Raw genomic sequence first — 23,903 nt, forward strand, 5'->3', positions numbered from 1 at the left:
ATACAGTGTACTTGCATGGATTCATTTTTTCAACCATGTCTTAATTTTATTATATCCATATTATTCTACACATATTTTTCATTGATCCCTAAAGCGCATTTAGAATATCTGCTTTTAACTCTTTCTGCCAAATCCAAGATCTGATTCATTTCAGAGTCCATTTCTTTTCCTGATTATGAGTAACATTTTTCTGTTAATGTTTTATATATAGTACTTTTTAAATTATGCTGTACATTTTCAGATGTCTGGATTTTGTTGTCTTCCTTTAAAGAGTGTTAAATATTGTCCTGGAAGGAAATGATATTGCTAGTGAGCTCTCTTGACTCTGTCAGCACAAGTTATATTCTTTGTTAGGATGGGTCTATTTTGGTTCTATTTTAGTCCTAAGACATGGCTCTCTTCTAGAGTATGGGTCAGCATACTATGACCCTTGGGCCAAATCTGGCCTACTATCTCTTTTTGTAAATAAAGTTTTCTTTATTGGAACATATCCATGATCATTTGTGTACACACATCATCTATGACTGATTTGGCACTACAACATAAAAGTTAAGTTCATTTTGACAGACACCATATGGCTACAAAAACTAAACTATTCACTTTCTGGTGTTTTATAGGAAAAGTTTGCTGACCCCTGCTCTAGAGGACATGGTCCTTTTTGAGGCTTAAGTGCTCAGTGAAGTTTTTCCATTATGGCTGCTCCACAACTCCAACATCTCCCAATCCTACATGATGTCTGGTATCTCCATTCTGCTCTCAATGCTACAGCACTAGTGATCTTCTAGGAATCCTGATCATCAGAAAGGGACATATAAGATAACCCTACACAGACTTCTGGAGCATCACCTCTATGTAGCTCTCTCTTTCTGTTCCACACATCCAGTCCCTTCAACACCATTACACTCTGCTCTCTTCCTCCTCAGAATCAAGGAGCCTGCCATGCACCTTTTTGGCTCTACCTCACTATGCTGCAGTCCAGATGGTGCCCACAGGAAGGAAGCTGGAATAAATGTGCAGCTCATCTATTTTCCCAATCTCCCAAACATCAGAATCCTGTTCTATTGTCTAATGTTTGAAAATGGTTGCTTTCTATATTTTGTTAATTTTATACTTATATACAATGGGAGGGCAAGAATGGTACCAGTAACTCCCTTATGGTCAGAAATGAAAGCCCTATATTGTTTTGTTTAATGATTCACTGAGTTTCTTCAATATGAGGATTTGTTTTTCATGGATTCTAGAAAATTATCAGCAATTACTACTTCTAATACTGTTGTTTTTATTTTTCCCTCAGGTATTTCCATCTCAACTCTAAGTGGATATATTTTAGTCTTTCTCACTATACCTTACATGTCTTTAAACTTCTGTTTCATATTTCCATTTCTTTATCTGATGGAATATATTCCTGGTATTTAAAAGAACAGCTTTAGTTCACTGTATCTCTCTCTTCAGCTGTGGGTAATCTTCTATTGAAAATGTCCATTGAGTTTTCTATTTCAATTATAATATTGCTTTCTATAAGTTCTATTTGGTTGTTTATCAAATTTGCTTTTTTACACGTTATTTTTTGGCTGTTTGCAAATATTGTCCAGCCTATGTTATTTAAAAAATAATATATATTCTATCCTAAAATTTTTTTACAACTATTTGCAGGTCTGATTCTCTGACATGTGGTTTCTACTGGCTTTGTGGTTTGTTACCTTGTTGTGTGGTGATTTTTGACATGATCCCATGTTATCTAGAAATACATAAGGACATTTGGAGGTCCCTGTATTTTCCTCCAGAAAAAAGGGGTTTGCTTTGGGCTGTTGCATATAAGCACTACAAACTATCATTCACTATAAAATAGTTCACTATAAAATAAGTTCTAAGGTTAAGGTTTTTTAACTTTCATAGGTAGCACAAATTCAGGATGTAAATATGTATGAGTATTTGTATGTGATTACAAATTCTCATAAGAATTTTTCTCTCTCCATCCTGTACCAAGTTCAAGGCATGCAAGAAGTTCACTGTTTTCACCTTCTGAGGGGCATTTAATTTACTCTTACAATAAGGGTATATGGTGCAAGAGTATATACTGAACCATAAAGAGTATAACCTTTATGGTTCCCATTTTTATGCACTGATCATGAATCCCAAATTTGATGGAACTATGACTGTCTACATGCCCTTTGTGCCCCCAGGCAGCCAATAAAATTGAAGGTCAAAAACTGAAGGCTCCTCTGAATTTCTGATTTCCAAATCTACTGACCTTGTGTTCTCATCCAACTTGACATTTTTCCATTATGTAACACTATTGCTTACCCAAATTTTTACTTTATTCTTTAACTTGTAAGAACAGAAGAAAAGCTAAAAATCATGGAAGGGGATGAAGTTCTCCCTTGTAAGACAGAATTCAGAACATATGAAAGCACACATGCATATTCCTTAAATTATCTTTCCTATTTGTTTTTACTCAAAACTAGAAATTGAATAGAAGTTACATCTCAGATCAATATTGAATTCTTTATAATGAGGGTCTAGAGAGAAGGACTCAACCAGACTGGAAAGGAATAAATTGTTTTCTGGGCCTAGAAGCTCAGAAATGGATATAGTGCTTTGCTCTGGGAAAGTCTGTAAGCTGTGTAGGTCGTCTACTTGCAGAGAAAAAAAGTGTAGAGGATGGCTGAGTTTTCAGCCCACTCTGAGAAATGACCTACATTGGGAAAATATAAATAAACAAATGTTGTTAAGAAAGAGAATATGCCTAGATCATTGACAGGATAAATTTAGAAAGAAAATAGAGAAGGACAGAATGGAAACTATGATCATTTAGCAGGGCAGATAGGGTGAAGAATCTATCAATAATACATATAAAGAAGACAGTGAAAGGCAGAATGGCCCCTCAAAGATGTCCATGTCCTAATGCTTGGAACCTATGTATATGTTACATTAAATGGCAAAAGGAACTTTGCAAGTTATTAACGTTAAGGACCTTAAAGTGGAAAGATTATCCTGGATTATCCAGATGGATCCAATCTAATCACATGAGTCCTTGAAAGTGGAAGAGGGAGGCAGAAGGCTGGGTCAGTGAAATGAGATATGCGAAGGACTCAACCTATTGTTGGTGGCCTTGGAGTTAAAGGAAGAGGGCTGTGAACCAAGGAATACTCTAGAAGCTGGGAAGGCCTTCACTGACAGACAGCAAGAAAACAGGGATTTCAGGCCTTCAACTTTAAGGAATTGAATCTGCCAGTAATCCAAATAAGCAAGGAAAACAGATCCTCCCCTAAAGACTCCAAAAATGCAGTTCTACAGACACCTTGAATTTAGACCATTGATACCCTCGTCAGACTTCTGACCTAAAGAGCTGTAAGAGAATAAATCTGTGGTGATGTGTTACCGCAGCAATTGAAAACTAAGAGAGACAGACTGACAGTGATAGGATCAATTCTTTCTCATATGGCCTAATATTCCCCTTGAAGAGATATACAAGGAGTATTAAAAGTCTGTCTTCAGCTAATTCAGGAAATCTTTTGGGGGAAGCCAAAGCCTAAGGTCGGGACACGGACTGGAAGCCTGTTCCTCTGGTTCTCTCTAAGACCAGGCATGAGTGAATTACTCAACACAGATCAAATTAATGTTTATAGGGTGATTCAACAAAGGAGTGTCAGCAGTCTGTCTTCTAAGGAAATCCTATTTGTGATAACTGCCAATCTAATTAATCATTCCTTAAATCTCATAATCAGAGGAGGAAAATGAAAAGATAAATATTCTACAAATCCTGGGCAAACAGGCCTAGGAGCAAAGGGATTGGTTTGGTAATAATGTTAGTGGCATATTTTGTTTTACATTGCAACCAACATAATGCCTAGAACATCGGTGGCATTAATAATTGTTAAATGAAAACTAGCATACATTTTTTCCCAGAAACCTAGAAAAAAGCAACTTTGTAATGTTCTTATCTTTAAGCCCATTCCTCCTCATTTTTTCACAGGAAGCCCATGGGAAAGAGAAATTTTGTGGAGCCCTTACCCTTACTTGAGTTTAAGATCAAATCAACTAAAATACTGAAAATGCCTGAACAGTAGTTCAACAGGACGAGCTTGATGTAGGCACTGGTGCTACTAGAAAACAGGAAACTCATCAGGTACATGAAAGGAATGACAGACCAGCCAAACAGCATGAGGATCATCATTGTTTCCAGAAAGTGGTAATCCTGGATCATTATATCCAAATTGGATATCGAGAACACTACCTGAGACAGAGAGAGTACAGAGGTAAAGTCAAAATGTGAGGCACTTCCACGACTTCCTCATCAGTGAGCAGAACAATTCTATCTCCCTTTCTGGTGCTTTTCCTACCTGGAATGGTTTTATTTTGCTCTCCTTGATAAATATCAAAGTGCATTCTTTCTCCCACTTCCCCCCAACCCCTTATAAGCCCATTCTCCATATTTTCAGAAATCAGATAACCCATTAGAAAAACTTCTTCTTAATATATTCATTCTGGCATCTGTAAGCTGTGATACCTACCATTCAGTGCTCTCCATTTCTAGATCTGTCTGTTGGCTCTACTCTGCTCTCCCACTCCTCCTCCCCCCATCTCAGTCACTCAAGGTCCTTCTTCTGGTTCCAGTTGAGAAGCACACAAGGAAACCCAAAGCTAGAGGAAACTAAGTAAGGAAAGAGAGAACCTATAGATCTGTCAAGGAAAATTAATTTCCAGAAATCTACATCTTATTAGTGGTTAATTGCAGTTTCTCCAAATAACCCAGGATTGTCTGTTTTGAACTATTAAATGATTATTTAGCAGGATCCTTGAGAAGTGTACAGTAAGGTTAAGTTGAGAATAGTTATTATGTGATTGATAAGTGAGGCTCTCAATGGAGTTCATAAAAGCAACAAAGAAATGAGCATAAATTAGGTAAAAATATTTGGGTGCTATGGATATGGCTGCTTTGTTTCTGTCACAGACTTTCAGTCTCAAAAGTAATGGAATAAATACAGCCAGCTACTCAGAAAGAGGATGGGTTGACCTAGAAAGTTTTTTGCTGAAAGAGTTATAATGTTTAGGGATGTCACCAATTATAACATAGTCATTTTTGGATAGGAAGACTCAACATTGAAAAAATGTAGATTTCCCTCCAAATTAATTTATAAACAAAAGCACCTATAAGCTATTTTAGATGAAAATTTTAACCCTTCTTTTTAAATAGAACACACATTCAGAAATGCACAAAATATATATGTACAGGTCAATGAATTATCACAAAATGAACATTGTTGTGAAACTACCACACGGGCCAAGAAACAACACACTCAATACTATAATGCCACTCAAGGCACAAAACCTTCATCTCCTTTGAAGTTAACCACTATCCTCACTTCTAAAATAATCATCTTCCTTCCTTTCTTTATGATTTTAACAAAGCCATCTCTAAATATTACCTGTATTATACTATATAATAAATACATACCTATACATAATATACCTATATATAAATGGAATTGTACAGCATGCATTTCTTTGTACATGGCTTCTTTTTTGCTCAACATTATATTTGTGAGATTCATTCATATGGTTACCTAGAGTAGTAACTCCTTTTTATTGCTGTTTAATATTCCAATGTATTATACCATATTTATTTATCTATTATAGTTTGATGAACATTTGGCTTGTTAAGAACATTCTTGTACATGTTTCTTGATGAACATATGTATGCTTTTCCATTGGGTACATGTAGAGCAAAGTAGTATATCTGGTCATAAATATTCAAATTTAGAAGGAAATGCCAATCTTCTCCAAAGAGATTGGACCAATTTACATTCCCACCAGCAGTAATCACAGCTCCCAATGCTTTACATTCTCACCAACATTTCATATTTCAGTCTTCTTAATTTTAGCCAGATTGACCCCAGTGCTGCACTGTGTATGTATGTACACGGGGAAAGAGAGGAGAAAGTGCTAGTGGAGAATGGGGGAGGGAGATCATGGACCCAGAGGAAACACCTGCATTAGTTCTCCAGTTCCTGTGATGATATAGATGTTATTAGTGGTCCTCACAGGGTTAGTGGTTTGCCCTTGCTCTGCAAACTGGCTGCCTGGTGAGCTGTGAGCAGAAGAGAGTATCACTGAGCTCCTTGAGCACAGCAGTGCATGTGGTGCCAGAGAGAACATCATGCTGCTCTCTACCTTGGAACTCTCTATATACACGAGGTGCTCCACCTACCACTCCAACCTCTAATCACATTTCTCTATTCTAGCTGGTAGGATCTCAGCTCTTCCTAAGAACCACAAGTTACAATGTCCCAACCCTAGAGCCCCATGGGCAATGATATAGTTTTATAATGGCTATGGGAGCCCAGTGCAACTTATTTCAGGGAAAGAATTGGGTTTGCTTTAACTTTGTCATTTACCCTTCCCATGATATAGAGGTGTGGCCATGAAGGAGATGACACCACATGTGGAAAAGGAGAGGAAAGTAACAAGCATAAAGAGATCAAAAAAAAAAATTCTTCTGACTTCTTTTTGAAGAGTGTTTATCTATTATCTTCATTCCAAAAGGTTTATATACATATATGCACACATACACAGCCAAATGGTCCACGGCACAAATTTAAAAATCCCTTGAGGGAAATTAGAGAAGCTGAGCATGAGTATCCCTTGAATAACTAGTGAACACAACAGAAGAGAAGATGAGGAAACACTAGGAGCAGGATAAAAATATTTTTTAACCATGTGTCTTTGTTTAGTATGCGACTGGTCATTTAGTATAACAAGTTATATCTCTTCCACATTTATAGCATCTTTGGGACCAGTACATATTGGTGAGCAGGTAAGTCAAAAGTCCGCTGAAGATACACATCTCTGTTTCAGCAGATAAGAACATTTTATTTTAAAAGAAAGAATGCAAAAGAGAAAGCTTTCACTAAGGCTTTCACAATGTATTTTCTAGCATAATAAGCCAAAGTATTTTCATCTTTCTTGAGAGATTTAGATTTAGATGCTTATTATCCAAATAGCATTTTTCTGGCAAGTACAGAAGGGAACTGAACCCTCAAGACATTTTCTCTAACACTCACCAGTAGTAAGCAGCAGGAAATGAAGAAGATGGCGAAATCCCACAGCAGAGCAGAGACCCAGAAATTAAAGGCATAGACCCCACTCACAAACTGGATATGCTTTGCTTTGGAGGTTCTTTCATATACTGTTAGGAGACAAAAGCCACTGACCAAAATACTCATGCCAAAAAACAAATTCAGGGCTACCTGGATTCCCTGTAGTGATCTATAAAAGAGTGAATAAAGGGGGCATGTTAATAAAACAATAAAGTGAGAAATACTAATTTCTAACAATAGCTTTTTTTATTAAGAATGTGACCAAACAGGGAAGAAGAGATGTATTTAAAGCATAAAGTTTACTACCACTGAAAAGTCATACACACCTTCTCTCTTTTTTAATAGTAGTCTGTTGAGGCTGAGGTTTGTTGGAGACTGTAATGGAAGCATCAGGGCCAGAAAGTGTCTTAAAAATAATATTGTCTAATATCGCCAGGGATAATGATGTTGAATGGTATGCCTCATTGTTGAACCAAAAGGTAATGTTCATTCTGTTTCCTGTAACCTCAATGGAAAATGCGACAATGCATGAGTAAATGCATTTATCATTTTGCAAGTAATCCTCCAGGTCACCTGGAATGAAGAAAAATTTTGGTCATGGGGTCAGCATACAATGCAAATCACATACAATGAATTTCGGGGAGGGGGCACCCAATAAATAATTTTACTTGCCTGATATCTTTTCCTTTTCCAGGGTCTCACAATGGTTCTGATATATCTTTACCACTACACTCAAGCAATCTATCCTGTCACTAATCCACACAAAGCTTACACCTTTCAGCTCTATTTCACTGAGAAAATACAGTTCCCCTCCAAATACTGTCAGTCTCAAAACTCATTTCTAATGCAGCGCTTTAACATGCTGTGAACCAAGTGTAAGCAATGAAGTTGTTTGCAGCAAACAAAAACAAAACAAAACAAAACAAAACACCTGATTTGTAAGGATTTCCATTTCCAGCTATGACAGATTAGCTTACAGAACACCAAACATCTTGCTGGGGAAAAAAAAAAAAAATCTAGAAAAGCTGAATGAGAGAGACAAAGTAAATCTGTTTGAAGTAATAAAAAAATTTTCAGGGCAACTAGGTTTGGAAGGACAGAGAACTGAGAGAAAAAGGAAAGTCACAGAGGGTAAGTTCAACATTCTACAGTGTTTTTCTCTTCCATACAGTTGCAGAAACATAAGCATGACAAGTAAAGAGGCTAAGAAGCACAGAAGGAAGTTGTGCAGGAAGCTACAGTTAAAAGAGCTTTCAGAAATTTCATGTAGCTGGTAGATGAAAATAGGAGTTTCATGTCTACCCAGGAAGTCACAATATAAAAATCCATGATCAAGACAGAGTTCATAGAAGTGAGCCTTATACTCTATACACAGGAGTTGGAAAAACTATGGCCCATGAGCCACATCCAACCTGAGGCCTGTTTTTATAGCCCATGAGTTAACAATAACTTAAAAATTTTTAATGGTTAAGAACAGGAAGAAGAGGGGGAGGAGGAGGAGAAAAAGAAGAATGGGGGAGGAGAAGGAAGAGAAGAAGAGGGGGAAAGGAACATGTGACAGGGACTGTAGGTGTCCTCAAAGCATGAAATATTTACTGTATGGCCCTTTACAGAAAATATTTGTTGACCTCTGCTTGGGGGGTTGAAAATAAACTGAGGTCCTTGCCTATGTTGCTTTCCCCCCAAAGCATTTGCCTATTCCTAAGAGGCAGAGGTGAAATTTTAGCAAGCTGAGCACACAATGATTCTTGAGAGACTGAGAGGTTAAGCAGGGAAGTCTCTGCTGGGGAGACAAAAATTAGAGTTCAGGACCCACCTAGGGCAGGAAGGTCTTGGAAATAATCCTAGGCTTTCAAATGAGATTTTTGAGGAGTTACACCCTAAGAATAAGAGTGGAAAAAAAAAAAAGAAACAAAAAATCAGGACTTTCAAGGACTTAGTATTGTATCTGCTCAATGCATGCTTTGATTACAAAGTGACCTGTCCCTACTCTAATCAGATGCTTGAAGCTAAAATAAAATACCTACCTCTCACTCTTAGGAGGATGATTACATTATCTAAAGTCTCTACAGGATTTTTAATACAATATTCAGAATTCAAAAAAAAAATTACCAGACATACAAATAAATGGGAGCAAGAGCTAAAATAAATGATAAAAACATACCAGCTTGTGATCCAGATATTTGGGGGTTAAAATTCTGTAATTAGTATGTTAGAGAAAGACAAAACATAATGAAAGTCATCCTCAAAACCTGAAACTATAAAAAAAATTAATCATATGGAAATACTATAAATAAAAAAATTTCATTAACTGAAGTTGAAAACTCAACTGATGCTTTAATGAAAAACTGAACATAGTTGAAAGAGATAATTGAACTAGACCATAAGTCAGTAGATAATATCTGTAGTGAAGCAAAGAGAAAAATGGATTAAAAAATAAATATGATATGTATATGGGAAATGGTATAAAATGCCTGAATAGATATTACTGATATCCTTGAAAATACAGTAAGAACTGGGGAGAAGCCTTCTCTGAAGAGATAATGCCTGATAAATTCCCTAAACTGACATCAAACATATAGCACATATTGAAAAACACTACAATTCTCAATAATGATAAATAGAAAGAAAACGGCACCTAGGCATATCATAATAAACCTGATGAAAACCAAATATATACACAAAAAGAAAATTTTAAGAACATCCAGAGAGGGGGAAAAAAACACTTGTCTTTGAAAGGAGCAACAATAAGCCTAACAGCTGGGTTCTTAAAAGAAATTATGGAAGCCAGAAAAAAAAAAATTACATCTTCAAAATGCTGAAAAAAAATAACTGTAACCCTAGAATTATATGCCCAGTAAAAATATTCTAAGAAAAATAAAGGTGTGTTTAGACACAAAAACGAAGTGAGGCTTCATTGCCAGCAGTCCCAGACTAAAAGAAACAATAATGGGAGTTCTTCAGATAAAAGGCAAATGATAACAGATAAAAGCTTGAGAATTCAATAAAAAACAGAGAGCTACAGCAAGCATAAATCAGTGGATATATCTAAATGAATACTGACTATACAGAAAAATAGTAAGAATGTCTTAGAGAATTAAAAATCTGTGTATAATTAAAATACATGGAAATAACACAAAAGGGAGTAATGGAAAAAGGGATTAAAGTGCTCTAATTTATTTGCATTGTCTAAGAAGTGATAAAAGTACTCCTTTATAATAGACTCTAGTAAGGCAAGGATGTATGTTGTAATCTTGCATAACCACTACAAGTATAGTAAAAGAGTAAACAAAACAAAAATAGACAATAGAATAAGCTAGAAGAAGGTAAAACACAAAGAACAGGTGGGGCAAATAGAAAACAGAAGTATAGTAGATATAAACTTAAATATTTTGGTGATTATATTAAATGTAACTTACTTTTCAACAATCTCACTGAATGGAAAAGATCCCTAGACTAAATTTCATTCAATTTAAGTATAAGCTGCTTAAAAGAGGCACACTTTAAATTTAAAGACAAAGAAGGATTGGAAATAAAAATTGGGGGGAAAATGCACCATGCAAACACCAACTGAAAGAAAGCTGGAGTACCTCTGTTAATGTTAGATAAAGTAAACTTTAAGGCAAAAAATTATGCTGGTTTAAAATGATAAAAGAATCAATCTACCATTTAGAAGATATGAGAGTTTGAATTTCTAAGCATCTAATAATGCAGATTCATACACAAAGCAAAAACTTATAGAATAAAAGGTGAAGAGAAAAATTCAAATCATAGTGAAAGATTCTAATGCATACTTCAGTATTGTACAGACAAGAGACACCTCCCCTCACAAAAAATCAGAAGAACACAATATAAATATAATTGAGATACACAGAATTTGGCATCCAGCAACTGCAGAATTCTCATTTTTTCTGGGTTCTATGGAACATTTACCAAATATGACCATGTACAAGGCCATAAATCAAATCTCAACAAATTTCAAATTACTGAAAACACGATATTCTTCAACCTAGTAGAATTAAAGGCCAAAAAAGATGCTACCAGACTGATGCACCTGCAGATAACAGCTATCAATTTTGGTTAAAATATAAAACTAGTGTTCTGAAAGCACTGTACAGTGAACAGAAGTCAGCAGATTCTAGAAAGCAGTCAGTATATGAAGAAGGGAAGTTACATAGGATGAATTTCCATTTTTTGCTGCTTTTATCCTGGGAATAGGCCTTAGCAATCACACATGTGGGGTGGATGAGATGCCTGTGGAAAACATGTAGTCTTTTTAGCCTGCAGAGCCAGAGGAAAAATTTTGAGGCATTTAAGGTCACGGGAAGAGGCAGGAAGCCTGGAAATCTAGAACTCAGAGATAGATAACCTAGATTCTGCTCAAATCTTTGGCTGAACATTACATGCATGAAACAGGTTCAAAACAGTTACATAAAGGATAAAATAAATGAATTAAGACTAAATTTCCACCAAATAACAGAATTAGCATTTTGAGTCCAAAAAACTTAACTGCTTGCTAAACAGAAAAACACAAGAAACGCAAGTGTAGCCATAAATTTACAACATAAAGTCCAGGATAGAGTCCAAAATTATTCAATCTTCCAGTTTGCTAATGCTGCCATTATGCAAAATACCAGAAATGGATTGGCTTCTATAAGGGGGTTTATTGGTTATAAATTTACAGTCTGAAGTCCATGAATATGTCCAAATTAAGGTATCAACATGAGTATATCTTCACTGAAGGATGGCCAATGGTGTCTGAAAAACCTCTGTTAGCTAGAAAGGCACATGGCTGGCATCTGCTGATCCCAGGTTGTGTTCTAGCTCCTCTCTCAGCTATTGTTCATTCTTCAAACTGCTGCTCTTGGGGCATCTGTCCTCTCCTAGCTTCTCTGGAGCAAACTCTGGGCTAGCATCTCCAAGCTGTCAGCAAAAGTCTGCTTTCACAGGTCATCTCCAAAATGTCTCTCTAAGCTGCTTTCTAAAATGTCACTCTCAGTTGCTCTGAGGTCCTTTTGTTTGTGAGCTCCTTTATAGGACTCCAGTAATTAAATCAAGACTCACCCTCAATGGGCAGGGTCCATATCTCCATGGGAATAATTCAATCAAATGTTTCACCTACAGTTGATTGAATCACATCTCCAACGGATTCTAACCCAATCAACACTAATATGTCTGCCCCCACAAGATTGCATTAAAGAACATGGGTTTTGGGGGACATAATACATCCAAACCAGCACACTCAACATATAAAGGAAAAAGTCTTCCACTCCCAAAAGAAAATACAATCAATGGAAACCAAACCTAAGATAATGCAAACATTGGAATTAGCAGACAAGGATTTTAAAGCAGCTATAACTATACTCAGTGATGTAAAAGAAAGTTCTTGTTAAAGAAAAATATAAGAAATGTCAGCCAAGAGAAACAAGTGGAAATCCTAGAACTAAAAAAAAAGACAGTTTTGAAATAAAAAATTCACTGGATAGATTTAGAAGAATGGAGTTGACAAATGAGAGGTAAGTAATCTTGAAATGGTGAAAGCTGAATTCCAGAAGTGCCACATTATAGTATTCAAAATGTGCAGTGTGCAACTAAAAATTACTGGACATGCAAAGAAACAAGAAAGTATGTCACATCCACAGGAGCAAAGAAATCAATAGAAACTTCCCTGAGAAAGCTCAGACACTGGACTTCTTAGACAAAGAATTTAAATCAACTGTCTTAAATATGATTAAAAAAAATCTAAAGAAAACCAAGGACAAATAACAAAGGAAATGAGAATAATGTCTCAATAAATAGAGATTATCAGTCAATAAATAGAAATTATAAAAGAAACCAAATAAATTATGTAGATAAGGATTACACAAACTGAAATGAAATAGTTGAGAACACAAAATAAAGACAGAATTGTGAAAGCAGCAAGAGAGTAGCAACTTGTCATGTCAAGGGATCCTCAAAAAGATTTACAGAAGATTTCTCTTCAGAAACCACAAAGTTCAGAGGACAAAGGGATGACATACTGTGCTGAAAGAAAAAATTCTGTCAACCAAAAATTCTATATCTGGCAAAACTATTCTTAAAAAATGAAGAAATTAAGACATTCTGAGACAACCAAAAAACTGAAGGAGTTTGTCACTAGTAGACCTATCCTACAAAACTTGATAAATTAAGTTCTTAAACTGAAATAAGAGAGCATTGGAAAACAACTCAAATTCATCTGAAGAAATAAAGAACAATGAAAGGTAGTGAGTAGTAATGAATATTTGGTTGGTTACTCCACTTTTTTCTCTTTTTTCTTGATGATTTGAAGTCAAATGTATAAAACAATATATGTGAAGCAATGTTAATGGAAACATTATACAAAGATTTAATTTGTGAAATTTCAACTTAATAGGGAAAGGGATGGAGATGTAAAGGAGCAGAGTTTTTGTATAGTACCCCACGAAGATGGTATTGATTTAAAAAATGACTGTTAGAAAGTTAAGATATTCATGGTAATTACCAGGAAAACCACTGAGCAAAAAACTAAAATATACATGAAAAAAGAAATGAGAGGAGAACTTCTGGGGGAGGAGGGTGGGGAGCTTCAGGCAGGACACACTCCTCCTCCAAAAGCAGCTAGTGGACAAGCAGAAACAGTCTGAAACAATGGTTCTGGAACTTCAGAGGCCAAGGGAGCACTGTACAGGATCCAGATGGGGACACTGAGAAGCTGCAGCAAAAAACTCTGGGTGAATCACATGGCAGTGACCAATGCATATCACCCACCCTTGAGGCAAACAGCCTCAGTATGGTCTGTGGCTGGCTGCTGTGGATGGAGAACATGGAGGCCTTCCTTCCTGGGAACACTGAGGGACACAGCTGAGGGCAAGCATGGCTTCTGGCTGGCAAGTGTGGAACACTAGGCTCTGGCTCTGAATTGCAGATCTAGCCTGCCCCAGACAGGGTTCCCCATGGACACTTGCTTTTTTTTTTTTTTTTTTTTTTTTCCTTCTAGCTATTCTAATACCCTAGAACTAAGAAGAAAATTATATAAAGACTCAGTATTCATAATCCTTTGTTAAATTCCATCTTGTCTGTTGCTACCCCTTCCTCTAGTTTAATCACTTTCCTGATCTTCAGGGATGTCTAGGCACTGACCACCCTAATTTGCTCATGTTGAAAAGGGGTGTCGACATTATAGGAAAAGGGGGAACATCTGGTTGATGTTCTTGAAGAGGCTATTATCTCTGGGTTTTTAGACTTAGCTTGCATAGGAGTTCTCTGGAGGATTTAAATTTCTGAAGAATAAACTTGTTGAGTGAAACTTTTATAGTGTCTCAGACAGAGATCTGGGTATTCTTTAGGGTCTTCAGGACTGCTGTTGACTTGGGTTTATCATACTGTGGTCATTTGGCATATCTAACTGAAGTCTGCATAGGCATAACCTTCAGGACAGCCTCTTGACTCCATTTGAACTCTCTTGGCCACTAAAACCTTATTTTGTTGCCTTTCTTTTCCCCCTTTTGGTCAAAAAGACATTCTCACCCCCTCAATGCCGGGTCAGGCTCATTCCTGGAATCCATGTCCTACATTGCCAGGGAGACTCATTCATCTGTGTGTGTGGGGGTGGTCCTGTCCCACATCAGGGAGAGGGTGATGCATTTATTTGCAGAGTTAGGCTTAGAGAGAGAAAGTCCTCATTTGAGCAACAAAAAAGGCTCTCTGGAGGCAACTCCCAGGCACCATTTTAAGTGGGATCATTATTTTAACATTGTCCCCACCATGGGTGGAGTCAGTGGAGAGTGAAAAATCACACTCTGTCCTTAAGGCTTCAGTGCATAGTTTACTGAACAGCAGCATCTGCTGGGCAGGCGAGGAAAACACAGCTTCAGAGAGCTGACATAAAAGGCTTTTTGGCATCTTTCCTGACCCTCCCCCTAGCACCCTTTGGAACTGGTTTGCACCCCACTAATGGTCCCTAGTCCTGTTTTGATTAGTTAAAAATGGGCAATTCAAAAGATCTAGAAAAAGTTGAACAAAGTGTCAAAGAAGAGCCTTAACACAAAGCAATCAACAATGAAACCCCAGGCAAGAGAGAGAAATGGACCATTGGAGGAAAGTCATCAAGATAATCAGATGCTTAACATCAGCAAAAAATGACAAACCATACTAAGAAACAGGAAGATTCAGCCCAGACAAAGGAATAAATTAAAAGCCAGAGGAGACACAGATTTACAGCAGCAAATCAAAGATGTACAAATCTCCTAAATCAATTCAGGGAGATAAAGGAAAATACAGCTAAAGAGATATAGGACATTAGGAACACAATGAGTGAGAATAAAGTAGAATTTGAAAGCATGCAAAGAAAAATAACAGAACTTATGGGAATGAAAGACAAAATAGAAGAGATTAAAAATACACTAGAGACATACAACAGGAGATTAGAACAGGCAGAAGAAAAAATCAGTGAACTAGAAGACAGAACATCCAAAATCATACAGACAGAAGAACAGCTAGAGAAATGAATGGAAAAAATTGAGCAGGGTCACATGGAATTGAATGACAGTATGAGCATACAAACATATGTGTCACAAGTGTCCCAGGAGAAGAGAAGGGAAAGGGGAAATAAAGAATATTTGAGGAAATAATGGCCAAGCATTTCCCAAATATGATAAAAGACTTATAAATACATGTTCAAAAAGTACCTCAAACAGAATAAATCCTAATAAACCTATTCCAGGATACATACTATACAGAATGTCAAATGCCAACTGTGCTGATTTGAATGTATTATGTCCCCCAGAAAAAGCCATATTCTTTGATGCAATCTTGTGGGGCAGAAATATTAGTGGGGATTAAGTTGGAACATTTGGATTAGGTTGTTTGCATGGAAATGTGCCCCAACCAACTGTAGGTGGTAACTCTGATGAGGTATTTCCATGGAGGCATGGCCCCACCCATTCAGGGTGGGTCTTGATCAGTGGAGCCATATAAATGAGCTGACGGGCAGACGGAACTCAGTGCAGCTGTGAGTGACATTTTGAAGAGAAGCCACAGCCAAAAGGAACACTCTGAAGAAAGCACAGGAGCTGGAGATGAGAGACAGTTTGAAGACAGCTGTTGAAAGCAGACTCTTGCTCCAGAGAAGCTAAGAGAGGACAAAAACCCCAAGTCCAACTAAGAGTGACATTTTTGAGGAACTGCAGCCTGGAGAGGAACATCCTGAGAGAAAGCCATTTTGAAACCAGAACTTTGGAGAAGATGCCAGCCATGTGCCTTCCCAACTAACAGAGGTTTTCCGGACACCATAAGCTATCCTCCAGTGAAGGTACCTGACTGCTGATGTGTTACCTTGGACACTTTATGGCCTTAAGACTGTAACTTTGTAACCAAATAAACCCCCTTTATAAAAGCCGATCCATTTCTGGTGTTTTGCATTCCAGCAGCATTAGCAAACTAGAACACCAAGATAAAGAGATAATTCTGAAAGCAGCAAGAGAAGAACAATTCATCACATACAAGGGATGCCCAAATAGACTAAGTGCTGATTTCTCATCAGAAACTATGGAGGTGAGAAAGCAGTGGTACAATAGATTTAAGGTACTGAAAGAGAAAAACTTCCAGCCAAGAATTCTCTATTCAAAAAAACTGTCCTTCAAAAATGAGGGAGAGTTTTAAATATTCACAGATAAACAGAAACTGAGAAAGTTAGTTAACAAAAGACATGCCCTAAAAGAAATGCTAAAGGGAGTTCTGCTGCTGAAAGGAAAGGACAGGAAAGATAGACTTGGAGGAGAGGATAAAAATGAATCTTACCAGTAAGCGTAACCAAAAGGATAAAAAGAGAGACAAAAATAATATATGACATATAAAAGCCAAAGGAAAAAACGGTTGAAGTAAGTACTGTCTTTATAGTAATAACATTTTAATGGATTAAAATCCACAATAAAAAGACACAGATTGGCAGATTGGATAAAAGAAATATGGTCCATCTATATGCTGTCTACAAGACACTCGCCTGAGACCCAAGATGAAATAACAATCATAAATATTTATACACCTAGCCAGGGTGCCCCAAAATACATGAGGCAAGCACTGGCAAAAATGAAGGTAGAAATAGAAACACCTATAGTAATATTTGGAGACTTAAATACACCACTCACATCAATAGATAGAACATCTAGACAGAGTATCAATAGGAAACAGAGAAATAGAATAATATAAGTGAACTAGACCCAAGAGACATATATACAAAATGTTGCACCGAAAACAGCAGGATATACATTCTTCTCAAGAACTCATGGATCATTCTCCAGGATAGACCACTTGCTGGGTCACAAAACAGGTCTCAATAAATTTAAAATGATGGAAATTATATAAACCACTTTCTCTGACCATAATGGAGTGAGGCTGGACATCAATAATAGGTGGAGAACTGGAAAAATCACTAATATATGGAGGATAAATAACAAACTCTTAAACAAACAGTGGGTCAAAGAGTAAATTGCAAGAGAAATCAGTAAATATCTTGAGATGAAAGAAAATGAGAACACAACATATCAAAACTTATGGGATGCAACAAAGACAGTGCTGAGAAGGAAATTTACAACCCTAAATGCCTACATTAAAAAAGAAGAAAGTGGTAAAATCAAAGACCTAACTGCACAGCTGGAGGAGCAAGATAAAGAACAGAAAACTAATCCCAAAGGAAGCAGAAAGAAAGAAAAAACAAAGATTAGAGCAGAAATGAATGAAATTGAGAAATAGAAAAACAATAGAGAGAATAAACAAAACCAAAAGTGGGTTGAGATCAATAAAATTTATAAACTCTTAGACTGACAAAGAAAAAAAGAGAGAAGCTGCAAATAAATAAAATCAGAAATGAAAAGGGATCCACAGAAACAAAAATAATCATAAGAAGATACTATGAACATGCGTATGCCAATAAATTAGAAAACTTAGATGAGATGGACATTCCTAGAAATAGATGAACAATCTACACTGACTCTAGAAGAAATAGAAGACATCAACAGACCAATTACAAATAAAGACATTGAATCAGTCATCATAAACCTCCCACCAAAGAAAAGCCCAAGGCCAGATGGCTTCACAGGTGAATACTACTAATCATTCCAAGAAGAATTAATACCAATCCTGCTTAAAACTTTTCCAAAAAATTGAAGAGACAGGGACACTACCTAATTCATTCTATGAAGCCAATCTTACCCTAATATCAAAGTCAGACAAAGATAACACAAGAAAAGTAAATTACAGACCAATTTCTCTAATGAATATACATGCAAAAATCCTTAATAAAATACTTGAAAATTGAATCCAACAACACGTCGAAAGAATTGTACACAATGATCAAGTGGGTTTTATTCCAGTATGCAAGGGTTATTTAACACAAGAAAATCAATTAAAATGCAATATACCACATCAATAAATTAAAGAGGAAAAACCACATGATCATCTAGATTGATGCAGAAAAGGCATTTGACAAAATTCAACATCCTTTCTTGATGAAAACACTTCAAAGGATAAGAATAGAAGGGAGCTTCCTCAACAAGATAAAGGAAATATATGAAAACTCACAGCTAACATCATACTCAATGGGGAAAGACTGAAAACATTCCTTCTAAGCTGGAAGTTCTAGCTAGAGCAATTAAGTAAGAAAAAGGAATAAAAGGCCTCCAAATTGGAAAAGAAGAAGTAAAACTTCCACTGTTTGCAGATGGCATGATCCTATATATAGAAAATTTCAAACAATCTATAGCAAAGCTACTAGAGCTAATAAATTAGTACAGCAAAGTGGCAGGGTACCAGATCAACAAGCCAAAGTCAGGAGTGTTTCTATACACTGGTAATAAGCAATCTGAGGAGGAAATAAAAAAAAATCCATCTACAATAGCAACCAAAAGAATCAAATATTTAGGAATAAATTTAACCAAGGCCACAAAGACCTATACAAAGAAAACTATTAAAAAAAATTGTTAAAAGAAATAAAAAAAGAACTAAATAACTGGAAGGACATACCATGTTCTTAGATGGGAAGAATAAATATACTTAAGATGTCAATTCTACCCAAATTGATTTATACATTCAGTGAAATACTAATTAAAATTCCAACAACTTACTTTGCAGAAATAGAAAAAACAATAACCAAATTTATTTGGAAGGGCAGGGTTCCCCATATAGCTAAGAATACCTTGGGAAAGAGGAATGAACTGGGAGGTCTCATACTACCTGACTTTAAAGCATATTTCAAATATGTAGTCAATAAAGCATGGTACTGGCATAAAGATAGATATACTAACCAATGGAATAAAACTGAGTGTTCAGAAACAGATCCTGTCATCTGCAGACAATTGATCTTTGATAAGACAGTCAAGTCAACTCAACTAAGACAAAGAAGTCTCTTCAATAAACGGTGCTTGGAAAACAGGATATCCATATCCAAAAGAATGAGAGGACCCCTATCTCACCTTACACAAAAATTAACCCAAAATAGATCAAAGCCCTAAATATTAGAGCTAAGAATATAAAACTTGTAGAAGGAAATGTAGGGAAATACCTTAAAGATCTTGTGATAGAAAGTGGTTTCCTAGACCTTCCACCCAAAGTGCAGGCAATGAAAGAATAGATAAATGGGATCTCCTCAAAACTGAACACTTTAGTGCATTAAAGGACATTGTTAGAAAAGTAAAGACGCAGCCTATACAACTGGAGACAATATTTGGAAATCATATAACAGATAAGGGTTGACTATCCAGAATATATAAAGATGTAAAAGATACCCTACAACTCAACAACAAAAAGACAAACAAACCAATTACAAAATGGGCAAAAGACATGGACACACACTTTTCCAAAGAGGAAATACAAATGGCTTAAAAACACATGAAAAGATGATCAACTTCACTGGCTATTAGGGAAATGCAAATCAAAACCACAATGAGATATCATCTCACACCTACTGGAATGGCCATTATTGAAAAAAAAAAAAACACAGAAAACTGCAAGTTCTGGAGAGGATGTGGAGAAAGACACACTCTCATGCACTGTAGGTGGGAATACAGAATGGTGCAACCACTCCGGAAGGTGATGTGATGATTCCTCAGGAAGCTAAGTGTAGAACTGCCACATGATCCAGCAATCCCATTACTAGGTATATATTTGGCGGAACTGAAGGCAGGGACACATAAGGACATTTGCACACCAATGTATATAGTGGCACTATTCACAGTTTGCAATGGATGGAGGTGGCCTAAGGGTATATCGACTGATGAATGGAAGGGCAAACTGTGGTGTATGCATGCAATGGGAATATTGAGTGGCTGCAAGAAGGAATCAAGTTGTGAGGCATAAAACTAGTGTCTGAACCTTGAGGACAGTATGTTGAGTGAAATAAGCTAGAAACGAAAGGCAAATATTTATAACACCTCACTAATATGGACTAATTATAATATGCAAACTCTGAGAATAGAATCTGAGAGCATAGGTTATCAGGGGAAGGTACACCAAAGTGGCAGGGTACAAGATCAACACCCAAAAATCAGCAGTGTTTATATATACAAGCAATGAACCATAAGAAGAAGAAATCAAGAAAAATATTCCATTCACAATAGCTTCTAAAAGAATCAGATATCTAGGAATAAATCTAATAAAGGATTTAAAGGAATAGCACACCAGAAACTACAAAACATTGCTGGAAGAAATCAAAGAGGACCTAAATAAATAGAAGGACATTCCATGTTCATGGATTGGAAGACTAATTATTATTAAGCTGTCAATCTTACCCAGAGCAATTTACAGATTCAAAGCAATCTCAATCAAAATTCCAACAACCTTCTTTGAAGAAATGGAAAAGCCAATAATCAAATTTATATGGAAGGGTAATGGGCCCCAAATAGCTAAAGCCATCTTGAAAAAGAAGAATGAAGCTGAAAAACTCACACTTTCCCATCCTAAATCTTATTACAAAGCCATAGTAATCAAAACAGCATGGTACTGGTAGAAGGACAGACATATAGACCAATGGAATCCATCTGAGAGCTCAGAAATCAACCCTCACATTTACAACCAACTGAATTTTTGCAAGTTGGCAAAGACCACTCAATTGAAAAAGAATACTCTCTTCAACAAATGGGGCTGGGAAACTGCATCCCAGGTTTTTTAAAAAAGAATGAGGAAGGAGGGCAAGATGGCTGCATAGAGAGGAGTAGAAGCTAAGTAGTCCCCCTGGAACAACTACAAAAAACCAGAAACAACTAGTAAATAATCCAGAACAACTGAGGGGGGACAAACGAGACCATCCACTCATCATACACCAACCTGAATTGGGAGGAATGCCCGAGAACACAGCATAAAATCTGTAAGTAAAACCTGCTGAACCAAGTCGTGGGACCCCCTCCCCCACAGCCCGAGCTGCAAAGCCTCGTGGTGCCAGAGAGAAGCTCTCTCCCAGCAAGTGAATATAGCTCAGCTGAGCTCCAACTGGGGTTTTAAGTAGTGAGTGTGAACTGCTCACTACAGGTACGCATCCCCAAAAAACAGACAGAGGCTTTGGGTGACGACTGACCTGGGAGAGCCGGAGGGTCACCTTGGACTGGGTCTGAAGGGGACTATCTGTTTCTTTTTTGGCTCAGTGGAGAAAGCCCCAGTCATTTTCAGTTTCCAGGGCTGTGACTCGGGGAAGGGTGGAGACAGCACAAGCAGAGAGGGAGACCACTGAAATGCTAATGACCTCCACCTGAGGGGTCTGTCTTCTCTAGGAGGAAAGGGGTGGAGCCCTTTCCATTCAGAACCAGACCCCAGAGCCTGGGGGATCACGGCCATACCTCCTCACACCAGTCAAGAATTATAGGCTAACAGGCATCACCTGCTGGGCAGAAAAGCACAGTGACCTTAGGCATCAAAGGGCAATTTTCTAAGACACACCCGCAGGGAAACCAGATACTGAATATTTCTTCCCTCTGGGACCTGAGCCTGTTCTGGTCTGGGAAAACCTGAGTTGGATAACCAAGGAAACCATGCCTAGACAACAGAAAATTACAACCTACACTAAGAAAAACAAAGTTATGGCCCAGTCAAAGGAACAAACGTACACTTCAACTGAGATACAGGAATTTAAACAACTAATGCTAAATCAATTCAAAAAGTTTAGAGAAGATATTGCAAAAGAGATAGAGGCTGTAAAGGAAGCACTGGGCATGTATACAGCAGAAATCAAAAGTTCAAAAAAACAACTAGTAGAATCTATGGAAATGAAAGGCACAACACAAGAGATGAAAGACACAATGGAAACATACAACAGCAGATCTCAAGAGGCAGAAGAAAACACTCAGGAACTGGAGAACAAAACACCTGAAAGCCTACACGCAAAGGAGCAGATGGAGAGAAGAATGAAAAAATATGAGCAATGTCTCCGGGAACTCAAGGATGAAACAAAGTACAATAATGTACGTATCATTGGTGTCCCTGAAGAAGAAGAGAAGGGAAAGGGGGCAGAAGCAATAATAGAGGAAATAATTAATGAAAATTTCCCATCTCTTATGAAAGACATAAAATTACAGATCCAAGAAGCGCAGCATACTCCAAACAGAAGAGATATGAATAGGCCTACGCCAAGACACTTAATAATCAGATTATCAAATGTCAAAGACAAAGAGAATCCTGAAAGCAGCAAGAGAAAAGCGATCCATTACATACAAAGGAAGCTTAATAAGACTATGCGCGGATCTCTCAGCAGAAACCATGGAGGCAAGAAGGAAGTGGTGATATATTTAAGATACTGAAAGAGAAAAACTGCCAACCAAGAATTCTGTATCCAGCAAAGCTGTCCTTCAAATATGAGGGAGAGCTCAAAATATTTTCTGACAAACAGACAATGAGAGACTTTGTGAACAAGACACCTGTCCTACAGGAAATACTAAAGGGAGCACTACAGGGTGATAGAAGACAGGAGTGCGTGGTTTGGAACACACCTTTGGGAGATGGTAGCACAATTTGCCTGGGAGAGAATCAAAAGACACACAAGAAGGTAACCCCAGAAGTGGTAAGGAGATGGCAGGAAATGACCACATTTGAAAGACAAAATCAAGGTCAAGATAAGGAAAGTCAAGATGTTTCATCCACTTCTTATCAGGAAAATGAGGATGGCAGTGGCTATGAAGAAGTATGCTACACAGTCATTAATCACAGTCAACATTGGAGACCCTCCCTGAGCTCCACTGATGATGGCTATGAAAATATCAACTCCACCACAAAGAAAGTGAGGCAGTTTAGAGATAGATCAGAAACAGAATATGCCCTTCTCAAGACAACCTGTGTTTCTAGGCCTGCTTCCAGCATCCATGAGCATGATTATGAGACTGTTTCCCTGCTAGAAACCCTTCCGTGACCTCATCACCTTCCCAGTAATGAACATGACCCAGAAGGAGAGAGTCTGGGTAGTCCTCTCTCAGCAGCTCATGAATCACCTGCTTCAGGCCAGAGATTAAAAATGATATTGTTGTGCTGTATTGCCTTGGGCAAATATGAAATATGATATCTCTGTTGTTTGGGGTAAACCATATAAATTGATCCAGTGACATAGATTATTCTACATCTTTTGTTGTTTTGGGGACATGGATAAGGTGGAAAACTTTCCTAGGACAATAAGCATCCAATAGAATCTTTACAGATTGTGTTCTGGAATCTTCTATTCCTAACCCTGCTGTCCCAAAATAGAATATCAACATTTCCAATCCTACTTATTTCATTTTTGAAGTGTAATCCACTAAATGAACTTCTTAAACATCTAAAACTGGTGGGTGATCA

The 23,903-nt window shown here is 37.2% G+C and overlaps 2 protein-coding genes across 2 annotated transcripts in view; one reads left to right on the plus strand and one right to left on the minus strand.

Annotated features, from left to right (window-relative positions):
• LOC119518027 (ATP-binding cassette sub-family A member 3-like) overlaps nt 1-23,903 on the minus strand; it is a 230,794-nt gene that overhangs the window by 68,219 nt on the left and 138,672 nt on the right. The window contains exons 20-22 of the mRNA XM_037815122.1: nt 7,427-7,673; nt 7,065-7,269; nt 4,015-4,237 (exon numbers count right to left, since the gene is read on the minus strand). Of these exons, the coding sequence (XP_037671050.1) occupies nt 4,015-4,237; nt 7,065-7,269; nt 7,427-7,673 (675 nt within the window). The remainder of the gene's footprint in view (nt 1-4,014; nt 4,238-7,064; nt 7,270-7,426; nt 7,674-23,903) is intronic.
• Nucleotides 23,158-23,484, plus strand: LOC119517991 (germinal center-associated signaling and motility-like protein). The gene has a single exon (XM_037815104.1). The coding sequence runs from the start codon at nt 23,158-23,160 to the stop codon at nt 23,482-23,484; it is 327 nt and encodes a 108-aa protein (XP_037671032.1).

Source organism: Choloepus didactylus, chromosome 21 (genome assembly GCF_015220235.1).
Source record: "Choloepus didactylus isolate mChoDid1 chromosome 21, mChoDid1.pri, whole genome shotgun sequence".
Lineage (NCBI taxonomy): Eukaryota > Metazoa > Chordata > Mammalia > Pilosa > Megalonychidae > Choloepus > Choloepus didactylus.